Source organism: Truncatella angustata (genome assembly GCF_020726525.1).
Source record: "Truncatella angustata strain MPI-SDFR-AT-0073 chromosome Unknown BKA67scaffold_5, whole genome shotgun sequence".
NCBI classification, from domain to species: Eukaryota; Fungi; Ascomycota; class Sordariomycetes; order Amphisphaeriales; family Sporocadaceae; genus Truncatella; species Truncatella angustata.
The window spans coordinates 3,603,604-3,624,559 of record NW_025763385.1 but is presented as its reverse complement, the minus strand read 5'-3'; the positions used below and the strand labels follow the sequence as shown (position 1 = coordinate 3,624,559).

The window sequence follows — 20,956 nt, the reverse complement described above, 5'->3', positions numbered from 1 at the left end:
TGATCACCCCTGGATTCTTCAAGTACGTCATGGCCGTCCATACCTTGCCGCCCGTCTGTACACGTACCAAGTCCTTGAGGGTGCGAACCTCTGAGACATCAGGTTGATTGTAATGTTGGACCTACAGGATTTTCCCAAATCAAGGTCCAAAGCGTTGCGCGGACCGGATGTGGTCGCAGGAGACGCGTGGGCTTGTGTTATATATGACCTTTTCTCATGGTGAATATGATGATCAAATACTGTTTATGTTTTCCTGCTGCAACTGATTCAAATGTGCTCATGTTGTGGTTTAAAACCAATAAATTTGATGCCACAATGCGACTTGTACCGAACCGGCAAATGAGGTCCGTTCAGGCTTTGTCCAGAATAAGCTCTGTTGGGAAAATGATGAACTGGACCCTCTTTGCAGCATAACTCACCATTCACAGAAGCAAGAAGAAGTAGTGAGGTGGAGGGAAAAGAAAAACTTGCTGCAAGGAGAAAATTCTCTCCAATTTGTAGACAGCACCACAAAGCCACGATTATACAGTATCTTCCGTCTCTTCGTCGCACTAATGGCTGCTTTGAGACGGTCTAAAAGACTGTCAGAGAAAGGCGATACGTCAGAAATATTCTCTTCACAAGCTGTTCGACGCCGATTTTCCTCACAAAAGAAGCAGAGAGGGTCAACGAAAAAAGTTTCATGCGTCGACTATCCCAAAGCCACATCGGCCACACCATTGGTGGACCCCAAATCAGGACGGCACCAATCCACCTCAGCAAATACACGAGCCGTCCCGAGATACCCAGCGACGTCCCTAGCTTCTAGAAATCAAGGCAACTGGGATCGCAGATTAGAAGATACAATACATGTTGTGGTGACTAGCCCGGAATTACGCGATGCAAAAGCGAAAGACGAGATCTACATGCGGAGTGAAGCATTAAGCGGCAATGAGCTCAGCTTGGTCAAAACGTTTCAGAGTTTTGCGTATGAAGATCCCCTACATGATAATGGTGATCATGATGATGAGGTCACAGAGGGGCTGCTGCTGGCGGATAAGGTACTTGAACCACTTTAGGTGGCGTGCATAGTCTACCACCGCCATTCCAGAAGCTGTCCTCAAGGCATGAGTAATAGAGCAAGATATCTTAATTACATGCCACAATAAGTGCTGTTTGTGATCGAAATTCATCTTCGGCCGAAGGCTATGAAGTTACTGGCTAACCACAGCGATTAGAAACAACAGCATTTTGTATCGTTAACCGGGACTTGCAGTAAGTATGATCAAAGTCAAGGTTTTGGCATCATATCCATTGCTGCTCAAGTTAGATGATGAAAGATATGGTCGTTGAAAGGCATATCACCTACTGTAGCATTTTTAGCATAATGGACTGGATATCTTCGTTCCGGGTCAAGTTACTGTTCTGCAACGGCGACTCGCGGGTATGCTTGTCCTCCTGAGTGGATGTAGCCGTTCTTTGCTGGGATTAAGCAGCCTTCTTGATTTGTTCAAAGATAGCATAGCAACAGGAAAAATGCATATGAAGGAATGAATTCGAGCTTCTGTGATAGTAAAATACTGCGGGCAGTACGAGTAGTCGGTTCTATATTGTAGTAGTGTACATACTATCGATGCACATGGTATATCCGAGTACAAAATGTTTTGGACTAGACACATTCCATTCACTGTACCATACTGTGCCCAAATGTTCCCCCATTTCATGAATATCCTGGAATGTGTCCAGTTTCTAAAGGTAAGTTTGTCTTTGTATGAGCATGAGTTGTGGTGGGGGAGAGCTGGTTATGCCAAAGTAGTTGTGTGGTTGAAATTACACATTTAGACCGTTTTGTTCCTGTACTCCAAAAGTTCGAAAAAGTGTCTCTGATTCCCGGTCCATATTTTTCCGCTTAGGCTTGAAGAGAAGAGAAAATCGGCAAAACCAGGAAGTCGCTTTAGATTATTCACTGTGTTCCAGCGAGAACCAAATTCGACAGATCCAGAAATTACAACTCTCACGAGTCTACAAAACAACCATGAAATTGTAAGATCCGAAAAAGAGGTATTTGTTCTAATCATCTGTATACTAATCCGTTTTTTATGCTTCTTAGGTCAGCTGAGAACCTTTAAATAGCTGGCATGACACATTCGAAACTATGCTCTCATTTCATCACGGTTGTCACTGGAAATAATGGAATTCATACAGTCCCTAGCGAAATCAGTCTCCTAACCTACTCTCTTTCATACCTCACTTTCGGACCCACTCTAGTGGAGCCGAAAATGATCATATGTACCTAGTCAGGCTAACAAGTACTGCGCCCATTCTGGACTTGCTTTCGGTACTTTTTATGTATGCATAATTGACTAGCTCACAGTGTTCTTTCCTATGAGTGCATTCCGTTCTACGGTACACACGGTCCACTTTGGGGTTTCTTCCAGCCCTTTATTGATATTTCCGAAACTGCCAAAGAGCAATTCATTTTTGGTTACAATACTGTAATATCGTCTATCAAATATTGAATGCAACAATAAGACACGCATTCATTCTGCGCCTGATTTGGACAGACGAAAAAATCACTCCAGGCAGTCGATGCAAAACACCATTCTAGGCGAATGGCCATTGGCGTATGTTAGCGATCAGCCGACGTGTTGTGGCTATAGGGAATAAAAGACGGAGTACTTGACCCAGTCTTCCGACTATAGCGTTACTAACTAATGGATGTTCGAGGGTCTATGCCCCTGCCGACACCATATTCTCAGGGTTTCTTGAAGCGATTGTTGCTTCATCATGTACGTTAGTGTTATCGAAGCATCGATCGAGGACGTGTAGAGTGGATCACGACGCCGCACTCAAGGAAATGCTCTAATGTGACTGTTCGACAGCCAGCAACAGCTCTATTTTCACTCGATACTCTAAACCACCAATAATCGCTCCCGAAGTGTTCTATTTGGTGGTTTGGAGTATCGAGTGAAAATTGAGCTGCGTCAACTTGGGGGATATTCAGGGTCCAAGAATCTTAGTCCAAGATTATGGAGATGCAAGCCCCGAACGCGCTAGGGGACTGACCGCCTGTAACGTAAATCTCTTAGCTACCAGTGCTCGATTTAATCCCATATCGCCGCCAAAATATTTTGGCAATGGACCAGTAAATCAAGATTTGTTTATATCTCACCTTGTCTCTCTGATATGACGCGCAAAATGATGCTTTGCTTTCACAAGGTCAGCCAGCTCCATTGGCACTATTGCCGATGCTGGTCTGCACTGCCTCATTGTCGCAGGCTCCAGGTCTTGTGATTCAGCTCCTCCTTCGCCGACTGAACCAATCTCCTCCCACCAACATCAACCCCAGTCATAGATTCGACGATAGCTACGACTAAGACTCCGATGCGAATGATTTAAGCAGACGTTTGAACATGCGTCTCCTTCAGCTTGGAGCCAGAAACGAGCTGATCCTCACCCAACGTCGTGCTGATGATATTCCGCCATACGCCATTCTCTCCCACACTTGGGGCGGAGACGAGGACGAAATCACATTCCAGGACATCAACAACAGATGCTACGACCATAGGCTTGCTTATCAGAAGATCTTGTTCTGCGGTAAACAGGCTCGACGCGATGGTCTCGAATACTTTTGGGTAGATACCTGCTGTATTGACAAATCTAGTTCTGCCGAGCTTACAGAAGCGATTAATTCGATGTTTCGATGGTACCAAAACGCTCAGAAATGCTATGCATACCTTTCCGATGTCTGCTACAACGATGGCTTAGCCGACGAACCGGCTCGATCGACGTGGAAGATTGGTTTTCGGAAGAGCAGATGGTTTACTCGTGGATGGACGCTCCAAGAACTCATCGCTCCTAGCGTGGTGGAGTTCTTCTCTGCCGAACGCCAGTTTCTTGGCAAGAAGACTACACTAGAGCAGCTAATACACGAAATTACGCATATTCCCATCCGTGCTCTACAGCCAGGTCTTCTTCAGGAATTCGATATCGAGAGTCGCATGTCTTGGGCGAACAATCGAGTTACGTCTAGAGGTGAAGATAAGGCGTATTGTCTATTTGGTATTTTAGGTGTCACAATGCCCTCAAACTACGGAGAAGGAGAGGAGGGAGCTCTTAAGAGGCTGTGTAGGGAACTAGCAGTCGACCAAGGTCGCCTGAGCGAAGATGCACAACTTCAAGAAAGCATCAACCAATGCTTAGCTGATCTCAGAGTTTCGAATCCCCAAGACGACAAGTCACGCATTCTGTCAACGAAAGGCGGGTTACTAAAAGATTCGTTCCGATGGATTCTCGAGAACACGGACTTCAAGCAATGGCGTAGCGACAAAAACAGTTCTCTGCTCTGGATCAAGGGCGACCCTGGCAAAGGTAAGACTATGCTACTCTGCGGCATCACGGACGAATTGGAGGGTCTATCAACAAATCAGCCCATGTTGTCATACTTTTTCTGCCAAGCTACTGACAGAAACCTTAACAACGCCACAGCTGTGCTCCGCGGTCTTATATACATGCTTGTCCGGCAAAATCGTTCCTTGGCGAGACACCTACACGAAGAATGGAAAGTGGCTGGGTCAAGACTGTTTGAGGATGCCAACGCATGGAATGCATTGACGCGGATCTTGACTTTGATGCTACAAGATCGCCAGTCGCACGAAGTGGTATTCGTCATTGATGCGCTTGACGAATGCTCTGATGATCTGCCCAAACTCATCAACTTCATCGCACAGCAGTCCTCAAAGGGGAATGCGAAGTGGTTGGTTTCGAGTCGTAACTGGCCCCAAATCGAAGACATGCTTAGTGCGGCCAGTGAAAAAGTGCGGCTCAGCCTGGAACTCAATCAGGATTCCGTCACTGCTGCTGTTAAGGTATATATCCGCCATAAAGCTGAGGAGCTACGAGTAGCAAAAAACCTGGACGATGAAAAGTATAGCCAGCTTATCGACTATATGAACACCAATGCAGACAGTACATTTCTTTGGGTAGCTTTGGTTGTCCAACGACTCAAGGATGCTAAAGTACGAGCTAGAAACATTCTCCGCGAACTGTACGAGTTTCCGCCTGGCCTAGATCCTTTCTATCAACGAATGTTGGGCTCGATCCACGATTCGCTTGATGCTGAGCTCTGTCGTGAGATTCTGAGCGTAGTGTCAATCACTTATCGGCCGGTAAGCCTCGCAGAATTGTCTTTATTAGTCGACCCCAAATCCTTCGATAACTTATCAGACTTGGAAGAGGTTGTACAACTCTGTGGATCCTTTCTTACCATTCGCGACTATTTTGTCTATTTCGTTCATCAATCGGCGAAGGACTTCCTAACCACAGAAGTAACGAATGTCGTGTTTCCGTCTGGAGGTATTCCCTCGAAACACAGAGGTTTAGCAGACTTGTCAATCAAGGTTTTATCCCAACATCTCAAACGGGATCCATACGATTTACAAGACCCCGGTACATTTGTCGAGGACATCGATCCACCAGCATTAGACACGCTCGCTCCATTACGATATAGTTGTGTGTACTGGGTTGACCATTTCATCGATGGACGGTCTCACGATAGCCAGCAAGATTGCGGAAAAACAGTGTCGGTAGCTAAGGAACTTCTGCATCAAAAGTATCTTTACTGGCTAGAAGCCTTAAGTTTATTAGGTGCGACAGCGCTCGGGATTGCCTCGGTCACGAAGCTTCACAATTATGCAAAGGTACATATCTTTATCCTTGTTTTGCCCAGATCTAACATAGTGCAGGGTGGTGACGAGATGAAGGATCTGGAAGATTGGCTATCTGATGCTGCACGATTTTTTAAATACAATAGGGCTGTGATTGCTCAGTATCCACTTCAAGTGTACGCATCAGCACTTGTTTTCAGTCCTACCAGTAGTTTAGTGCGACAAAGATTTTGTGAAGAAGAGCCGGCATGGCTGGCATTAAAGCCGAGGATTGACACTCAGTGGAGTGCCCATTTACAAACACTCGAAGGCCATACGGGTGGCGTCAATTCGGTGGCAATCTCGCCCGACGGCCAGTTCGTGGCGTCGGGGTCGTACGACAGGACGGTGCGGATCTGGGACGTCGAGACCGGCGCAGAGCGGCAGGTCCTCGAGGGCCATACGGGTCGGGTTACTTCAGTGGCGATCTCGCCCGACGGCCAGTTCGCGGCGTCGGCGTCGGGGGACCGGACGGTGCGGATCTGGGATGTCGAGACGGGCGCAGAGCGGCAGGTGCTCGAGGGTCATACGGACGCCGTCCATTCAGTGGCGATCTCGCCCGACGGCCAGTTCGCAGCGTCGGCGTCGGGGGACCGGACGGTGCGGATCTGGGACGTCGGGACCGGCGCAGAGCGGCAGGTGCTCGAGGGCCATACGGGTCGGGTTACTTCCGTGGCGATCTCGCCCGACGGCCAGTTCGCGGCGTCGGCGTCGGACGACGGGACGGTGCGGATCTGGGACGTCGGGACCGCCGCAGAGCGGCAGGTCCTCAAGGGCCATACGGGTCGGGTTACTTCGGTGGCGATCTCGCCCGACGGCCAGTTCGCAGCGTCGGGGTCGGGGGACGGGACGGTGCGGATCTGGGACGTTGAGACGGGCGCAGAGCGGCAGGTCCTCGAGGGCCATACGGGTCGGGTTAGTTCCGTGGCGATCTCGCCCGACGGCCAGTTCACGGCGTCGGGGTCGTACGACCGGACGGTGCGGATCTGGGACGTCGAGACCGGCGCAGAGCGGCAGGTGCTCGAGGGCCATACGGACGCCGTCCATTCGGTGGCGATCTCGCCCGACGGCCAGTTCGCGGCGTCGGGGTCGTACGACAGGACGGTGCGGATCTGGGACGTCGAGACGGGCGCAGAGCGGCAGGTCCTCGAGGGTCATACGGACGCCGTCCATTCAGTGGCGATCTCGCCCGACGGCCAGTTCGCGGCGTCGGCGTCGGGGGACCGGACGGTGCGGATCTGGGACGTCGAGACCGGCGCAGAGCGGCAGGTGCTCGAGGGCCATACGGGATGGGTTAGTTCAGTGGCGATCTCGCCCGACGGCCAGTTCGCGGCGTCGGGGTCGGGGGACGGGACGGTGCGGATCTGGGACGTCGGGACCGGCGCAGAGCGGCAGGTGCTCGAGGGCCATACGGACGCCGTCAATTCGGTGGCGATCTCGCCCGACGGCCAGTTCGCAGCGTCGGCGTCGGGGGACCGGACGGTGCGGATCTGGGACGTCGGGACCGGCGCAGAGCGGCAGGTGCTCGAGGGCCATACGGGATGGGTTAGTTCAGTGGCGATCTCGCCCGACGGCCAGTTCACGGCGTCGGCGTCGGAGGACGGGACGGTGCGGATCTGGGACGTCGAGACCGGCGCAGAGCGGCAGGTGCTCGAGGGCCATACGGACGCCGTCCACTCGGTGGCGATCTCGCCCGACGGCCAGTTCGCGGCGTCGGGGTCGTACGACAGGACGGTGCGGATCTGGGACATCGAGACCGGCGCAGAGCGGCAGGTGCTAGATATTGGTTCTGTGGACAACCTGCAGTTTGACCTTGGTGGAACACGACTTCTCACGAGTATGGGAACATTTACTATTGCACGACCCGACGAGAATACGTCTATGCGGGGTCATAACAACGTTCTGCATAAACATAAGACGAATAATGTGCCAATACCATCTAGGCAACATGATGGCTTCAGTATCAGTCAAAATCCACCCTGGATCGTGTTTGGCGAGAAGAATCTTTTGTGGTTACCTTCCCAGTATCGTCCCGGTCAATTAGCCATATCTGGCTATACCATTGTTATTGGTACCTCGGCCGGTGGTGTCTTAATCATGCGATTTAGGTAACCTCTTTGTTCAAATCCCTTTGCACAGGAGGGTCCTAGGGTGTTCCGTTCATTTATCTTGAGAAATATCAGTCGCATAGTTAACATTTCGGCTATAGTGGCATATTCTAGAATCATCACGTTTAATAATCATAATGTGACGCCTCCGGTAGCTTGCCTCTTGCCACAGTGGGTGTGGTGACGTCATGCGGAGACAGTAAACGAATTAATCCGATGGTCATTGACAACTTCGCTATAATATCAATCTGTTTCTATACAATTTGACGTACAGTAGCGTCGGTATAGTACATATCTATTAAAACTCCAGATTAGGGAAAGCACAGCATTATTCGCCTCGACGCGCCACCGGTGTTAAAGAGGATCGGTGGCTGAATGGACAAGAACACTGTGAGCTAGTCAATTGTGCATACATAAAAAGTGCCGAAAGCAAGTCCAGAATGGGCGCAGTACTTGTTAGCCTGACTAGGTACATATGATCATTTTCGGCTCCACTAGAGTGGGTCCGAAAGTGAGGTATGAAAGAGAGTAGGTTAGGAGACTGATTTCGCTAGGGACTGTATCTACGACGGTAGTGTTAGTTGCCCTCTAGGGGAATAGCCCGGGCGTAATAAACTTGTGTGTGTGTGTGTGTGTGTGTATCTACGACAGAACGCAATGAGACGGGGATGCCGGTTCTTTCGTATTACCCTACCACCTTGATGGGCAATGTAAATAACGAAAACATCGTTACCGGACTACTCATAGGACTGGTGATTGGGATTGCAATCCTCGTGCTGCTGATCGGCACATATCTCGTCGTGTGCCTTTTCGAAAAGTTGCGACACCGAAATGACCGAAGCTTTGCTGCTCATGATGTAGTTTATCAGCAAACCACGGACGCGACCTGTGGCAATTTTGAGTCTTACATGAATAACAACAACTATGAGGCGCCTCCGCTTCGACCACCCACGATAAGCGTCCAACCACCGTCGGAAATCCACCCGCCATCAGAAATTCATCCTGCACTACGAAACCCTCAACCGCAACGACCTAATCCGCCAGAACCGCATCAGGAGCCAACAGTGCAGCATGTCCGGACTCCATCATCACTGCCACAATCCCTGATGGCAGGCAAGTGGGCTCAGCCTCCTCCAGTACCCCCTCGCATTCGTTGATGAGGGGAAGACTCAGAACATACGACAGCAAATGAGAGATTGCTCTGTGAGATTCAACGTTAGATGCACGAACGGTCCTGGATATTCTTGGCAGACTGTATCACTCTTGGGGGAATGGGTTGCAGAGCATAAGTATGCTGTATATGGGTCTCGACATTCTCTCATATTGCTTTCATACACTTGCCGTGAAAAGACCGAACGCCAAAGGCAAAACATTTACATGTTATACCCCACTCGGAACCACAGAATGGAATACGATCGCAATATTCCTAGATCTTCGCTCGGAGTAGCGCCTCATCAATGGTGTTGATGTGATGACATTAAGGAGTCCACCACATGATGGTGCAATGAACCTAGAGACTATTGGTTACCAGCCATATCAGATATAACCCATCGTAACGGCTAACAACAAAAACTACTAGAATCATAGATTTGCAGCAGGTCTTGTCTATTTGATTCCTGCTATAGATTATGACTAATTGACATCTCTCTTGACTCCAATCCCTAGACATTGATGAATCGTTCCATTCAAACTGTGCCTCTATATGCCCGAAAGAAGATGCTAGGGGTCGAGCTCAGGTGACCACAGCCGGATTCACTATCTTCTTGCATTTGCGTATCGTGCTCTTGGTTGTCTCTCGTGTTTCTTCTTCTTCTGCCAATCTTTGATTGCGGCCCAACCAACGTTCTCCGCGGGTTCTATTGTTGGCTCCCACTCGATTACATACCAGATCTGCCCTCTCATCTGTTTCTCTCCGATGATCTTGCAGGGATAGTCCCGATCGATTATAACCATTTCGTTTCCAGATGAATGTTGAAGCGTCGTTGCCTCTGTCGTGAGACCCCGGTGCATCAGTGACTCGGCCTCGGCTCCGACAAGATCGGGAGCGGAATGCAAAGAATCATCCGACCCAGAACAACCTAAGATGAGAAATTTAGCATATTGCAATAAGCAATAGACCCCACCAGCCGAGGACACTTACTTGGAGTGCCTGAGTCGATATCTGAGGAGAATCCTTCAAACGTATTCATGTCGCCTTCCTCTATATTAGCTAGGAGCATGTGCAACACGGAAAACAGAGTGTAAAGATGTCGAAAAAGAACTTCTTCTTGCATTGGTAACATGGGATATCGAAAGAATGAAGATTGTAGTGAGATCGTTTTTTAAATACCTGGCTGGAAGAACTTTGGTGAGGCGACTCCAGGCCAATGGCGGCTAGGCCTTCCCGTAATTCTGCTTCACTTTCGGCAAATGATCATGAACTGCTCGATTTTGTCTATCTAGAGTAGTGCCTGAACCCAGAGTGACAGTTCTATGCACCATGTAGGGCGTTTATGCTACCGCCAAGTCCCATTTTTCGTGAATGATTGAAAGAACAGCAAACAGTCAGACGATCACGTTTACATATGGACAAGTAAGCACAGCTCTGGTATGTTACCAAAGTGGTCCGCCCCACTGGTCACGGCACTGAGAACGAAACAATGACATCAAGAGTGTCCGCTTCTGTACCAAGACCAGATGTGATCAAGCGGAGCTCAACGCCAACTAACTGCCATGGAGGCATGTTTTGAACATCGGCCGCTTCCCCGCCTTGGGATGGACAAAAAGATACTGTATAGCTACGATGGTCACAAGCTATCTTACACAGACATGCCGTAACACAACGATGCGCCCGTTGACGAGGATCAATAATGACTCCAGCCACTTTCGTCGCATGCTAGGGCCAATTGAGTAGGATGCCGTAAGGTCCATTTGAGCTCTCATCCGAACAAGGATACGGTGTACATTGGTCTTTGTGCGCAGGACAGCAGTGGCTCTTTTCATTCTCCACTAGTCGCGACTCTCTCAGTCTCACCGCTAGCGCTCACTGGCTTTCAGGGTCAATTCAATGCACGATACGGAAGTGGCTTTTGGGATTTCGTCCTATAATGTAGACCAATTCGGGAGCTGATAGTCGACATTGCACACAATTGGCTGCGACCGGATCGATCATGACCGTAGTCTTGTTTGTCATATTTCTTGCATTTGTCACCTTTTGACTCTGAGGCCAGTATTATTCCAGTATGTGGCAAGGCACGGTTCAGTTCCAAGCCCACTACCGATCACCCCAGCAGAAAGGTGCTGTAGTCCCCAGCCCAAGTGAGGACTTTTAGTGGTCTATCTTGAAGCCGGCCATACCTACTACGCTGACTTGCATGAGACTGCATGTGCATACAGGACTAGCTCACTAGCGTGCAGTAATGGGCAAAAACCGCGTTGCCGTGATGCGGATCGCGCTCCATTCAATTACGCCTCATCTCAGACTCAAATACAGCGAACACAACAAACAAGCCTGGTATTAATTTGCGCTTAGCTGAGCGGTAGCTGCATCTCGCCCTGTAGTTCTCGTTGCTGCTGCCGTAGTCGTCGTCGTTCGTATCATTAGCTCATCCCGTCGTCCCGACAAGAGTCTTTCGATTCGATCACTTGGTATTCTTCGCTGTCGTGAGGGTTGTATCTGCAGTGTAGATGGGGTCAAGATTGGACATAGTAAATGTACCGATGCTTAGGTACATGGGATAGGTCCTTAGTCGCTGCGTATTGCGTTTAAGGGTAAGTGGACAATGTTCATAAACGTCCTTCCGCGCAACTATACTAGCTAGCTTTGGGCCACACTTGAGTATACCTAGCCTTAGCCATATCTAGTCTCGGTACGGAAACGGACACTTTAGATGCACAGATAGAGATATTGTATTGTATTGTATTCCAAGTAGAGTTTGTGCTGTGGCCAAGTTTCTGAACATACAATGTCACTAGCTGAACTAGGCGAGTTTGGTTCTAGTTTTGAGGACAACTGTGTTGTTTTGGGTCAGACCAGAATCAGGAAGAGGCTTTGAATCCCCGAATCTGTCAGAGTACAGTAGTGTACCGTTCTGGGTAGTGAACATATGAACCGAAAAGGCCGGGACTAGACTTGGTGAACGTGAAATATAAAAGGCAGCTGACTGCACAGAATAATGGTTCGAGCCAACGATTCTTACATTTGATTTTTGACTGAACAAGTCGTGATCGGTCTTACGGAACAACGAAGATGCAGTTCTTTGCGATGTCACTGTCCTTGGTTGGCCTGGGCATAACATTCCTCGTGATTCGAACAGTATATCTGAACTCGAAATCGCCAGTGCGTGATATACCTGGACCATTCTTAGCGAAATACACGGACTTCTGGCGACTATGGGACTACTACAAAGGCACACAGGGCCAGGAGGAACGCACTATTTCTCTGCTTCCTTCCACGCTTTTAACGGAGACTAGGGGCTCTAGTATCGACTCTGAAATAGTGTGCAATGGAATGGGCGCGCTCAGGACGGCCAAAACTGTCCCGGTCAGAGGATGATATTATGACCGAGTACAGGTTGAGGTTCATCGTCGGCATGGGCTGGGCTGCGACAACCGAGGAAATGCACTCAATCGAGAGAATAAACGCTCGTCTTCACCGGTTCATGACAGCATTAACTGAGCACAAAGTTCTCGAATTGGTAGAGAGTCTGCCGGGGCCTTTTTTTCAGGAGGCGTCGAGAGAGTTGGTGTAGTTGATGCCGCAAGGCGACCTTGATCGAGAAACACGGCCAGAATGTCTGCTCCTCTGCTAGGCATATTTGCCAGGATGTATCAAGGATCTTGTACTTAGCTGCCTTTTTTACTTCTTAACCTTTCAATGGGATCTCCTCTGCGTTTACTGTACTGCAATCATTCGCGGAAATAGGCACTGTTCTATGCTTCCTCTCTTCCAGAGCTTGGCAGTCATCGTGTGCATTCAACTCGCAGAGCCGACGAGATCGTCTGATTGGTTACGATATTTGATATTGAAAATATTTGATGATTTGATGTTTCCTATCGGTCTATATAGTCACATATAATCGATTCAGTTCAAGGAGGTCCGATGATTCGGGCCCTTCCGTCGAGGGATTCCGGGTGCTACCTACCGGGCAATAGCTAGGTGCAGTATAGCCGAATGTGCCCAGTCATGACTTGAAAACTGAGGGGTTGCGCGCCGTTATTGTAGACTTCCGATCAGTTGTATCCGATTCTTCTCGTCCGCTCACATGCGGATTGTTGTTCCTAGTATCCAAGAAAAGTGGTGACTGTACGCGACTCCGAGCACTGACGTGACCGATAGTGATCGCCACTATACCTGAATAGGACGAGCCGAAAATGTCGCGACAAGCCCCACGCGGCAGAAGAATGGCGGGTGTAACATCTGCTCAGAACGAAGCTCGAAACGGGCATGGAAATGCAGCGTCTTTCGTCCCCCAACCATATAAGCTTCAGATCTGATGCAGATGAACGGCAGTTTCGAATGTCGGTACTCTACATGACCCTCCCAGAAACCGCATTTGGGCCACCATTAGGTCACATACAGTACACGCCCACTACCGGTCCATGCCGTCGACCGCCCAAGAATGAGCATATCGGAAAACCATTGCATACTGTACATCATCTGTTGAACAATGTCCCGTGGCTCGTTTTGGATGCGTTCATGCACCGGAGGAGGGTCGAAGACACGATTGGGAGAGGAACGAAATCGGCTTACTCTGGCTGTCTCCACAATCTGACGGGAATTCGAAAGTTAGAGAACAATCTTGCTTCACCAAATGAGAGGAGATAGCACTGACGAGAAAGGAGGAAGTGTCGGCGACGCAACCACCAGCGCCCCAAATGTTATCCCGGTTAAATCGTGCAAGGGGAGCCATTGAGCTGGAATTTAGTCACGAAATCTTGTTCAAACACCGAGAGCATTGTCTCATCAGCCAAGAGCTAGCAAAATGCCAGATCGCATTGGAGCAGCTGCGTCGATATCACCTAGTTCCATACCCGGCCCACGTCCCAATGCCAGAACAAGTGTTGAACGTCACTAATGGGCAAGAGCCGGCGTTCCTAGCCAATTTAGGCACTCAAGTACCACAGTGGACGCCGCTTTTTGATGTTTCAGATGGACCGTATGCTACGTTATGCATCGTCTTTGCTTTGACTCAAACCTGAAATGTTCCTGTATCATCCAGACGTGGGTACAGCTTTGAATGAAGCAGCCATGCCAGCAGGGACATGCGTCTTTCGTGGCTTGTAGGCACATGCCGCGGGCACTGCAAGACGTCTTTCTCAGGGAACTCGACCCCTGCCTGCAGTATATCTTCTTACTTGTCGTCTCCCGGAACATGACTGTACATTGACGCCGTAGTCCCCTTCCTTTGCCCATTCCACGATCGCTTGTTAGGCACGATATTGCCCAGCGGCTTCCGTCCTGCCTTGACGACAGAACACTCAAAGTCAATCAGCATGAGCTCCCCTGTGTCGGTATTGCGTAGCACATTGGTACGACGCACGTCCCGATGCACCACGCACACCCGATGTATCGCCCGCAGACAACGTTTGACCTCACCAGCACGAACCGCTTCGTCAATCGGACTGCCATGCGAGAGAAGCAACAGGTATTCGATGTAAACCCGATGGTCGTAGTAATAAATCCTGCCCATGTCGCGAAGATCTAAAGCAGATACCGTGCCCTTGGCGACGAAAGTGTAGCCGTAAGCCATCAGACTTACTTTGAACAGCACGCCGCGAGATCCGCCCACATCTAGACGACTGATCCCGTGGTCGAGAGACTCCTGCAGCTGCTGAAATAGGAGCCGGAGGAACTCGTCACGGTCGATCAGATGATCAGCAGCTGCAAGGTTAGCCTGCCAGTGCAAGAGAACGTTGGGACAATTTGCGTCAAGCCGACCTCTTCTGACCAGTCCTAGATGACATCGCTGTGTGCAGTACTGTCGCTCTTGTGAAGCTTCCCCGCGCGGCGCTCGGCCAGAATGCGCTGGCTGCGCCGGGGGCCTTGGCTCTGACTACTGTGTCGGCGTGTCCGGCATCGGAGGCAAGGACTCATCCGACGAAGACTCGTCGTCCCGGTCCCTAAATCTTGGCTGCACATCTGGACAGTCCTCTTCCTGAGCCCAACGTTTGGGTCTTGTTCGAGGCACGCGCGGTGACCGGCTGATGCCTGCATAAGTCGTCGGCGCATACAGCGAGCCGGAGCTTGAGCTGCTCGGAGCGTATCGCTCGTCTCGGGGAATAGATCGCAATGTCGTCTCAAAGTCCTCCGCCCATCGCCTCAGCCCCAAGATTACACGCTGCCGCTCATCCTGCGATCGAACATTGGGTGGGTTCCCTGGCGGGCCGAGAGCCATCAGGCTGAATGCCAGGTACTGGCCAACTGCGGTGCAAGCGTGGTGTTCCCCCGATTGCGCTGCCACCTCAAAAGCGGGCTCTGCTAGATGGGTACAAGAGTGTGCCGGGTTCTCGCCAGTCTACTCGCAAGAATACAATGGTCTCGCCAGTAGTCAGCAACCCGTACTCGAGACCCCCCTCGATCATGTAGTTGTAGGTCTGTGTGATGGCCGCAGCGGTGAGCCTCTCGGCAGGGTCTGGAATCGACCGTCGGGATCGGCCGCGGTAGGTATTGTTGTCCGATTGACCACGTCTTTGAAGATATCCATGGGATGCAGACCGACACGCAGGTATGGAGCGGTCAGCTTGTGCGGGGCCTTGTATTTGGACACATACAGCATGGTACGCCGTGTGGAGAGCTCGTCGTCAAACTGGTATACGCATGACTGATTGGGGCGGATGCGTCCCGGATGTTTCCCTTGATCGGGCGTCTGTGGCGGTATCGATGAGGCCTGCCGGTCGACAACCTCCTCCGCAACATCGCTGATCACATTGGGGTGGTTCTCAAAGACAATGCCGTTACCGATCCCCAAACTCGTGCCGCACTTGGTCCACATCCCGCAATTGATCGAAAATCTCTCGCACTGGATCTTCGACGCTGTTGTGCAGGAAATATTCGAGCGTCTTTTCGCAAGATATCGGTCGCTTGGCAATTCGCTGGCCGAGGCTCGTCAAAAAGCCCCGATATTCGAAACGCCGATCAGAGACCGGGAAGGTGCCGTAAAGGGCCCCTAGAGTGGTTCGCTGCTGCTCGAGAAAGTCGGGCCATGGGCGTAGGTTCTTTAGACACAGCTTGTTGAGCGGGTTTGTGATGGGCCCTTTCGAGGTGAGCTCCTTGTCGGTCTCGACGGCGAAGTGGCTGGCTACGAGGTCATGAGTTGCGGCAATGTATTCGTCCAAAGTTGTCCGTCGCGTCAACAGTTCAGCCTCTTCTTGTCGTTTCTCGGCTTCATCAGCACGTCGCTTCTCATCGCGTCGTTCACGTTCGGCTTCATCAGCACGTCGCTTCGACAGAAGGTCACAAACAGCTATAAAACCCCATAAAATCCGTTCCAGGACATCAGCACTAGAAATGTCTGACCACCACCGCCACACAAGTGCCCGTCAGAGCTGGGAGCTGGGAACCGGAAAATTTGGTTCCAGCACCAGCACCAAATGCGGGCTGTAAAAGCTGTGAATGGGGTGACGGCGCGCATGGGGGCCACCGCCGAGTGGTAACAGCGCACATGGGGGCCACCGCCACACACGTGCTGTCAGAGCTGGGAGCTGGAAACTGGAAAAATTGATTCCAGCACCAATTGCGGACTGTCGAAACCTATGCATGCGCGACAGCGCGCATGGGCGCCACCGCCGATGGGGAACACCGCCAACAATGTCAAGAGGTCATTCCCAACCGCAGACACAGGGTGACCGGACCTCAAGGACAACCCCCGCCACTCCGTCAACTCTGAGAAGCAGATTCCAAGTACGTCACAGAATGAGTCGACTGGTGCATAAAACCGCTGTGGGATCTCTTGGCCGCTTGTTCCCTGTGGCGAGGGCCATTGAACGACTTCGCAACTTGATATTTTTCAAGGGAACACCTCATAGGTGCACGGCAGTCACACGGAGCAAGGTGACAGGGGTAAGCAATGTTTGGAGAGGTTTGAATTTAACCATCAGTTCTGTAGCACTTATTTATCCTTTGGAGCTGTTGATCGACGCCTTCACTCTGTGTGATGCACTTCTGCATGAAAATTTGTTTGCCTTGCTTGAACCAATCTGGTGTCAAAAGACCACGAAGCAGCATACTTTTGGACAGTAACAATAATCCATCTTATTCCAAGCCGTCTATGTGCGGCCTTTTTATTAGGTGGTAGATACTCCCCGTGAACTCACTGAAGGTTCTCAACCTTGCTTTCGAGCATTTTAGGCACCGGCGTGGAGGAAGTGTGCATGGGATGAGTGTGCCACTTGCTACATGGACCCAATCTAATCGATGGGGGCAGGGTCGGGCTTGATAACGAAGTCCTCCGGCCAGATGGTCAGCTGGATGCTGTTGCCTGCGGCAGTCACCACATCATGCAAATGCCCGGATTCTTGGGTGTCGAGGCGGAAGATTCGTCGTCGCGGTTCACAGCGTCGCGGAGCAGCCAAGCGTTGAAATTGTCAAAGTCGTCATTTCCATCGGCGAAATATTCCACAACTCGGCGGAACAGCTTCGGCCATATGACGAAGCTTTGCAGGTTCGTGGGGCTGACCTCCTCCGCGGCTGTCTCCTTATCGGCGGTCGACCGCGGCCACAGTCCCCTCTGAGCCGTCCGGGCCGCTCCCGACTTGGTCGCAAGATGCTCACGCAACGCGGCCGGCAAGGTACCATAGAAGGCTGGGTATGCGAGCCCGTTGGCAAGTAGCTTCGCGTTGACCGATCTATCCACAACCGCCTCGTCGACGGTGAGAGTCGACCCATCTGCGCCGGGCCACTGCGTAGACGAAGCCGATCAAACGCCCGTTTGCATCAATTCCGTTAGACAGCACATACCCAGGCAAGCTGTCGTGGTTCGCGGAGGCGACCTTGTTGGGCGAGTTGTCCAAGAACTTCACATTGGTGAATCCGAGCTGGCTCAGCAGCTCGTCGCGGGCCGCATTGGCTAAATGGAGCTCCTGGAGCTTGTTCTTGCCATGCTTGTCCTGGTAGTGCGTCTCAAGGGCATCGATGGCCTCGAGGCGTACTGAGATTCCGCGACTGTTGATTTTCGGCGGGACGCCAGACACCCAGGGTAGGCCCTGAACCCAGGCAGGATTGTCCGGTAAGAACTTGACAGTGTCCCCGTCGGGTTCCGGGCCTGAGAGGGGGATGTCAGGATAGCGTATGACAAAGCTTCCGCGTAGAAAGGGTGCTCTTCTGTACGCGTCTTTTTTGCAGCGATGCTTTTTGTCGTGTCCGGATGGACTGTAGTGGTATCAACGACTATCTTGCCCCTGACAATGCCAGACTCAATTATCTGGTCAATTATAGATATGACGGCCGTATCTGCGCTTGACTGTCCAGCACATAGTCAACGTGTTTAAGCAGCTTGACCGCCTTCTTCACCTGTCCGTCTGCTTGATATGCCTTTCCGAGCGAGTACTGTGACGCCAGTCGAGAACGGTGCTCTCCTGGAAAATGACTTCCCCTCCATCGGCAACTCTCTTCCAAGTATCGAACTGCTTCTTTGATTCGCCCATCCACTTGCAAACATCGTCCGACCCAGTAACCCAGCTCATACCTCTCCTCTATACCGTCCCCTTCATCCCTGTTAAGCAGCCGAAAAGCATGGGGAGGGTATTCTCTCTACACGTCCCGATTTTCATATTTGTCATTTGGGAATGCTTTCGCCACATGCCGTATGGCTTCTCTTATCTTCTGTGCTTCAAGATTTAACTTCCGTAACCAGACAAGTTCAATAGCAGCAATAGGGCAATCAAAAACAAAGTGATAAAGGCTGACTTACACGCCAATGTCATTGTTCCCATTGAGAACTAGGACTTTCGTAAATGACTCGTCCAGAATTCACCTCAACTCTCGTGTTGTTGGTAGAAATGCATCCTTGCTGGCCAGCCAGCGCTCGTTCATGTCAGAATTGCTGGAGCTGAAGTTCCAGCCTTCGACCCCTAGCAACTCCTGTGACTTAGGGTCATTAAGATACCTACCGTAGGTCTCTCTATCGCCGCAATGGGGAAATTTGCCGACGCACGGGGCACGGTCGTCATAACCATCGCGTGGCACGGGGCCGGAATCGAGAAACGCCATGATGTGTTCGAAACAGTACCAGAAAGCAGGGCCGCGTACGTGTCCTTGCAGAGGTGATTGAGATGCTCAGGCCGCTATACAATCAGGGGGCCGACAAGAGCTATCGTGACCGAGCCCTTACCGAGCTGGAAGAGAAACTTGGGCAGAGCAAAATGCTCGATATGCATGGCAAGGAAACCGATAAATTGATCTTCGACATAATGCAGAAAGCAGAGCAACCCAAGACGGATATGAGTTGCGGCATGATTGAGGCTCACTTCTCGACTGGAAGTGAAGCGGCGAGGCGACTGGAGTGTGGTTCCCCTGACTTACCGATATTCACTGAGGGCCAACAGCAATTTCGATGGAGTGATCAAGATCGTCTAATTCCTGAACTTTTTCGCCGTATGGAAGACCTTGACCGGACCGTCTCGGTGCAAATCCACTACTATTCATGAGCTGAGATGAAGAGCTGCTTCTGCCAGCTGTGATAGGTTTCCGGTCTGCTTGGGAGATGGTTCATATCGAGCTGATTGTCTTCGGGCAGGGAGTGCTGGGAATTGGCTGGCTTTCTGTCTCCTTGGCCAGATTCCTTCGGAGCGGAGCCTAGTGCTTGATCCCATTGCCTGGGCAGTATCGTCAGTGAGCTGTTGCTCGATCATTCTGCTGTCCACGTCTTCTGCCTGTTCTCTTGCCGACCCAAAAAGACAGTCTGCACGACTCGATTGGATGCCGTCTGGTCCGGCGGTATCGTTCAGGGCCTTAACTGCCATTTGGAGGATCGTACGGTTGTCGGTACTATGGCCGAGCTCTTTCTTCAGGATGTCGTACGACCTCCGTAAGGGTGGATGGGCGCGTTCAATCTTTCCGATTGCCCAGTGAGCCTCGATGGGTGCCTCCTTACACGTACAGCCCATTATACGTGCGCTGCTCCTAAACTCCTTGGATGCGAAGTTGGTACCCGGGTCGTGCGAGATAATATCTGGCGGCCCGAGGTATACGAAGATCCAGCATCGGCATAACGCATCCCACACGCTTCGTGCGTCTTCCTTTTCTAGGAACTCAGCGGCCTGGTACGACGTCGAAGCGTCGATTACGTGGAGGGCATTCCCGTCGGATAAGTGTACGATATCTACAAAGATCTCGTAGTTAAAGTTGTGGTCGTCCTTTAACGTAAACTTGAATCTTTTGGGTGCTTGGTCGTGCGATTGGCAATGGTGGCACACCTTTTGTATTCCCTCTAGTACGGAGTGATCAACATCCTCGATACCGGCTTTCCGAAGTAACCGGTAGAGTCGGTCTGCGTGCGCGTGTCCGAATCGACGGTGTAGGCGCCTTAGCTCTTGTTCTGTTAAGAACATGGATGCCTCCGTACGAGACAGGTTAAAGAACGGGTGTCCCCATTTTCGTACGACCGGAAGTGAGATACCATCTTCCTTTCGTACGATACGGTTTGTAGTGTTATCAAAGTATGCCCCGAGGCGGTCCGCATCGTTTAATGATAACAGGAATGGGGTGTCTACCTCTAGGATATAGTACGTAACCTCACCAAGGGGATTAGCTTTCGTTATCGTACCAATCGCGTGTAAGGGTTCTCCTCCTCCAAAGTTAAATGTGTTAGATGAAGGACCCCATTTGACCTTCGTACGAGGGTTATCACGTAGCCATGCGAGGGCTTGTGATTTGCCGACTGTAGAAAGTTGTGATGCTCCAGTATCCCAGAGCTCACCTTGGTACTCGTGCGAATACTGGTTCTCTAGGACAAATGCTTCCGAGAATGGTTGATCGTACGGCATGTCGTATACACTTGTACCTGTCGCACGATGGATATACGACGCGGATAGGAGGTATTGGACAACCTTCTGTCCCTGTTCCTCTTCGGAGTCGTACGTATCCTCTAGGTCAGGGTCTTGTCCTCGTAATCTTGTACGTACGATGCAAAATCGTCCCGAGATAGAGGCTCGATGTCTTGGTCATCGCATGCTGTCAAGTATCTC

At 50.9% G+C, this 20,956-nt stretch overlaps 8 protein-coding genes across 8 annotated transcripts; 5 read left to right on the top strand and 3 right to left on the bottom strand.

Annotated features, from left to right (window-relative positions):
* Window positions 1-315: 315 nt before the first annotated feature.
* Window positions 316-1,533, top strand: BKA67DRAFT_537267 (uncharacterized protein; the record flags this gene model as incomplete). The annotated part of the gene is made up of 3 exons (XM_046100292.1): window positions 316-344; window positions 410-1,040; window positions 1,363-1,533. 3 exons carry the CDS (start codon window positions 316-318, stop codon window positions 1,531-1,533), a joined length of 831 nt encoding a protein of 276 aa, XP_045957916.1.
* Window positions 1,534-3,392: 1,859 nt separating this feature from the next.
* BKA67DRAFT_570686 (uncharacterized protein) lies at window positions 3,393-5,544 on the top strand (the record flags this gene model as incomplete). Its single annotated transcript, XM_046103176.1, has 1 exon — window positions 3,393-5,544. A coding segment is annotated over one exon (2,152 nt), but the record flags the coding sequence as incomplete, so codon positions are not given.
* A 191-nt stretch (window positions 5,545-5,735) lies between these two features.
* On the top strand, window positions 5,736-7,796 carry BKA67DRAFT_519753 (prolyl oligopeptidase-like protein; the record flags this gene model as incomplete). The annotated part of the gene is made up of 3 exons (XM_046098130.1): window positions 5,736-6,323; window positions 6,576-7,103; window positions 7,602-7,796. The coding sequence occupies 3 exons, from the start codon at window positions 5,736-5,738 to the stop codon at window positions 7,794-7,796; spliced, it is 1,311 nt and encodes a 436-aa protein (XP_045957914.1).
* An 833-nt stretch (window positions 7,797-8,629) lies between these two features.
* On the top strand, window positions 8,630-9,149 carry BKA67DRAFT_570676 (uncharacterized protein). Its single transcript, XM_046103175.1, has one exon. The coding sequence runs from the start codon at window positions 8,701-8,703 to the stop codon at window positions 8,947-8,949; it is 249 nt and encodes an 82-aa protein (XP_045957913.1). The 5' UTR covers window positions 8,630-8,700; the 3' UTR covers window positions 8,950-9,149.
* Window positions 9,150-9,547: 398 nt separating this feature from the next.
* Window positions 9,548-10,449, bottom strand: BKA67DRAFT_647435 (uncharacterized protein; the record flags this gene model as incomplete). The annotated part of the gene is made up of 2 exons (XM_046105958.1): window positions 9,933-10,449; window positions 9,548-9,870 (listed from the first exon to the last, which is right to left on the bottom strand). The coding sequence occupies exons 1-2, from the start codon at window positions 10,072-10,074 to the stop codon at window positions 9,548-9,550; spliced, it is 465 nt and encodes a 154-aa protein (XP_045957912.1). The 5' UTR covers window positions 10,075-10,449.
* A 1,571-nt stretch (window positions 10,450-12,020) lies between these two features.
* On the top strand, window positions 12,021-12,326 carry BKA67DRAFT_537263 (uncharacterized protein; the record flags this gene model as incomplete). The annotated part of the gene is made up of 1 exon (XM_046100291.1): window positions 12,021-12,326. One exon carries the CDS (start codon window positions 12,021-12,023, stop codon window positions 12,324-12,326), a length of 306 nt encoding a protein of 101 aa, XP_045957911.1.
* Window positions 12,327-13,949: 1,623 nt separating this feature from the next.
* Window positions 13,950-14,239, bottom strand: BKA67DRAFT_570669 (uncharacterized protein; the record flags this gene model as incomplete). Its single annotated transcript, XM_046103174.1, has 1 exon — window positions 13,950-14,239. A coding segment is annotated over exon 1 (185 nt), but the record flags the coding sequence as incomplete, so codon positions are not given.
* Window positions 14,240-14,826: 587 nt separating this feature from the next.
* On the bottom strand, window positions 14,827-18,980 carry BKA67DRAFT_660199 (uncharacterized protein; the record flags this gene model as incomplete). The annotated part of the gene is made up of 6 exons (XM_046107580.1): window positions 14,827-15,288; window positions 15,457-15,691; window positions 15,744-16,213; window positions 17,326-17,670; window positions 17,726-18,033; window positions 18,881-18,980. 6 exons carry the CDS (start codon window positions 18,978-18,980, stop codon window positions 14,827-14,829), a joined length of 1,920 nt encoding a protein of 639 aa, XP_045957909.1.
* Between the last annotated feature and the right edge of the window lie 1,976 nt (window positions 18,981-20,956).

What these genes read in the sequence shown, in the direction of transcription:
- BKA67DRAFT_570676 (XM_046103175.1), top strand. Translation starts at nt 8,701, where the DNA reads ATGAATAACAACAACTATGAGGCGCCTCCGCTTCGACCACCCACGATA.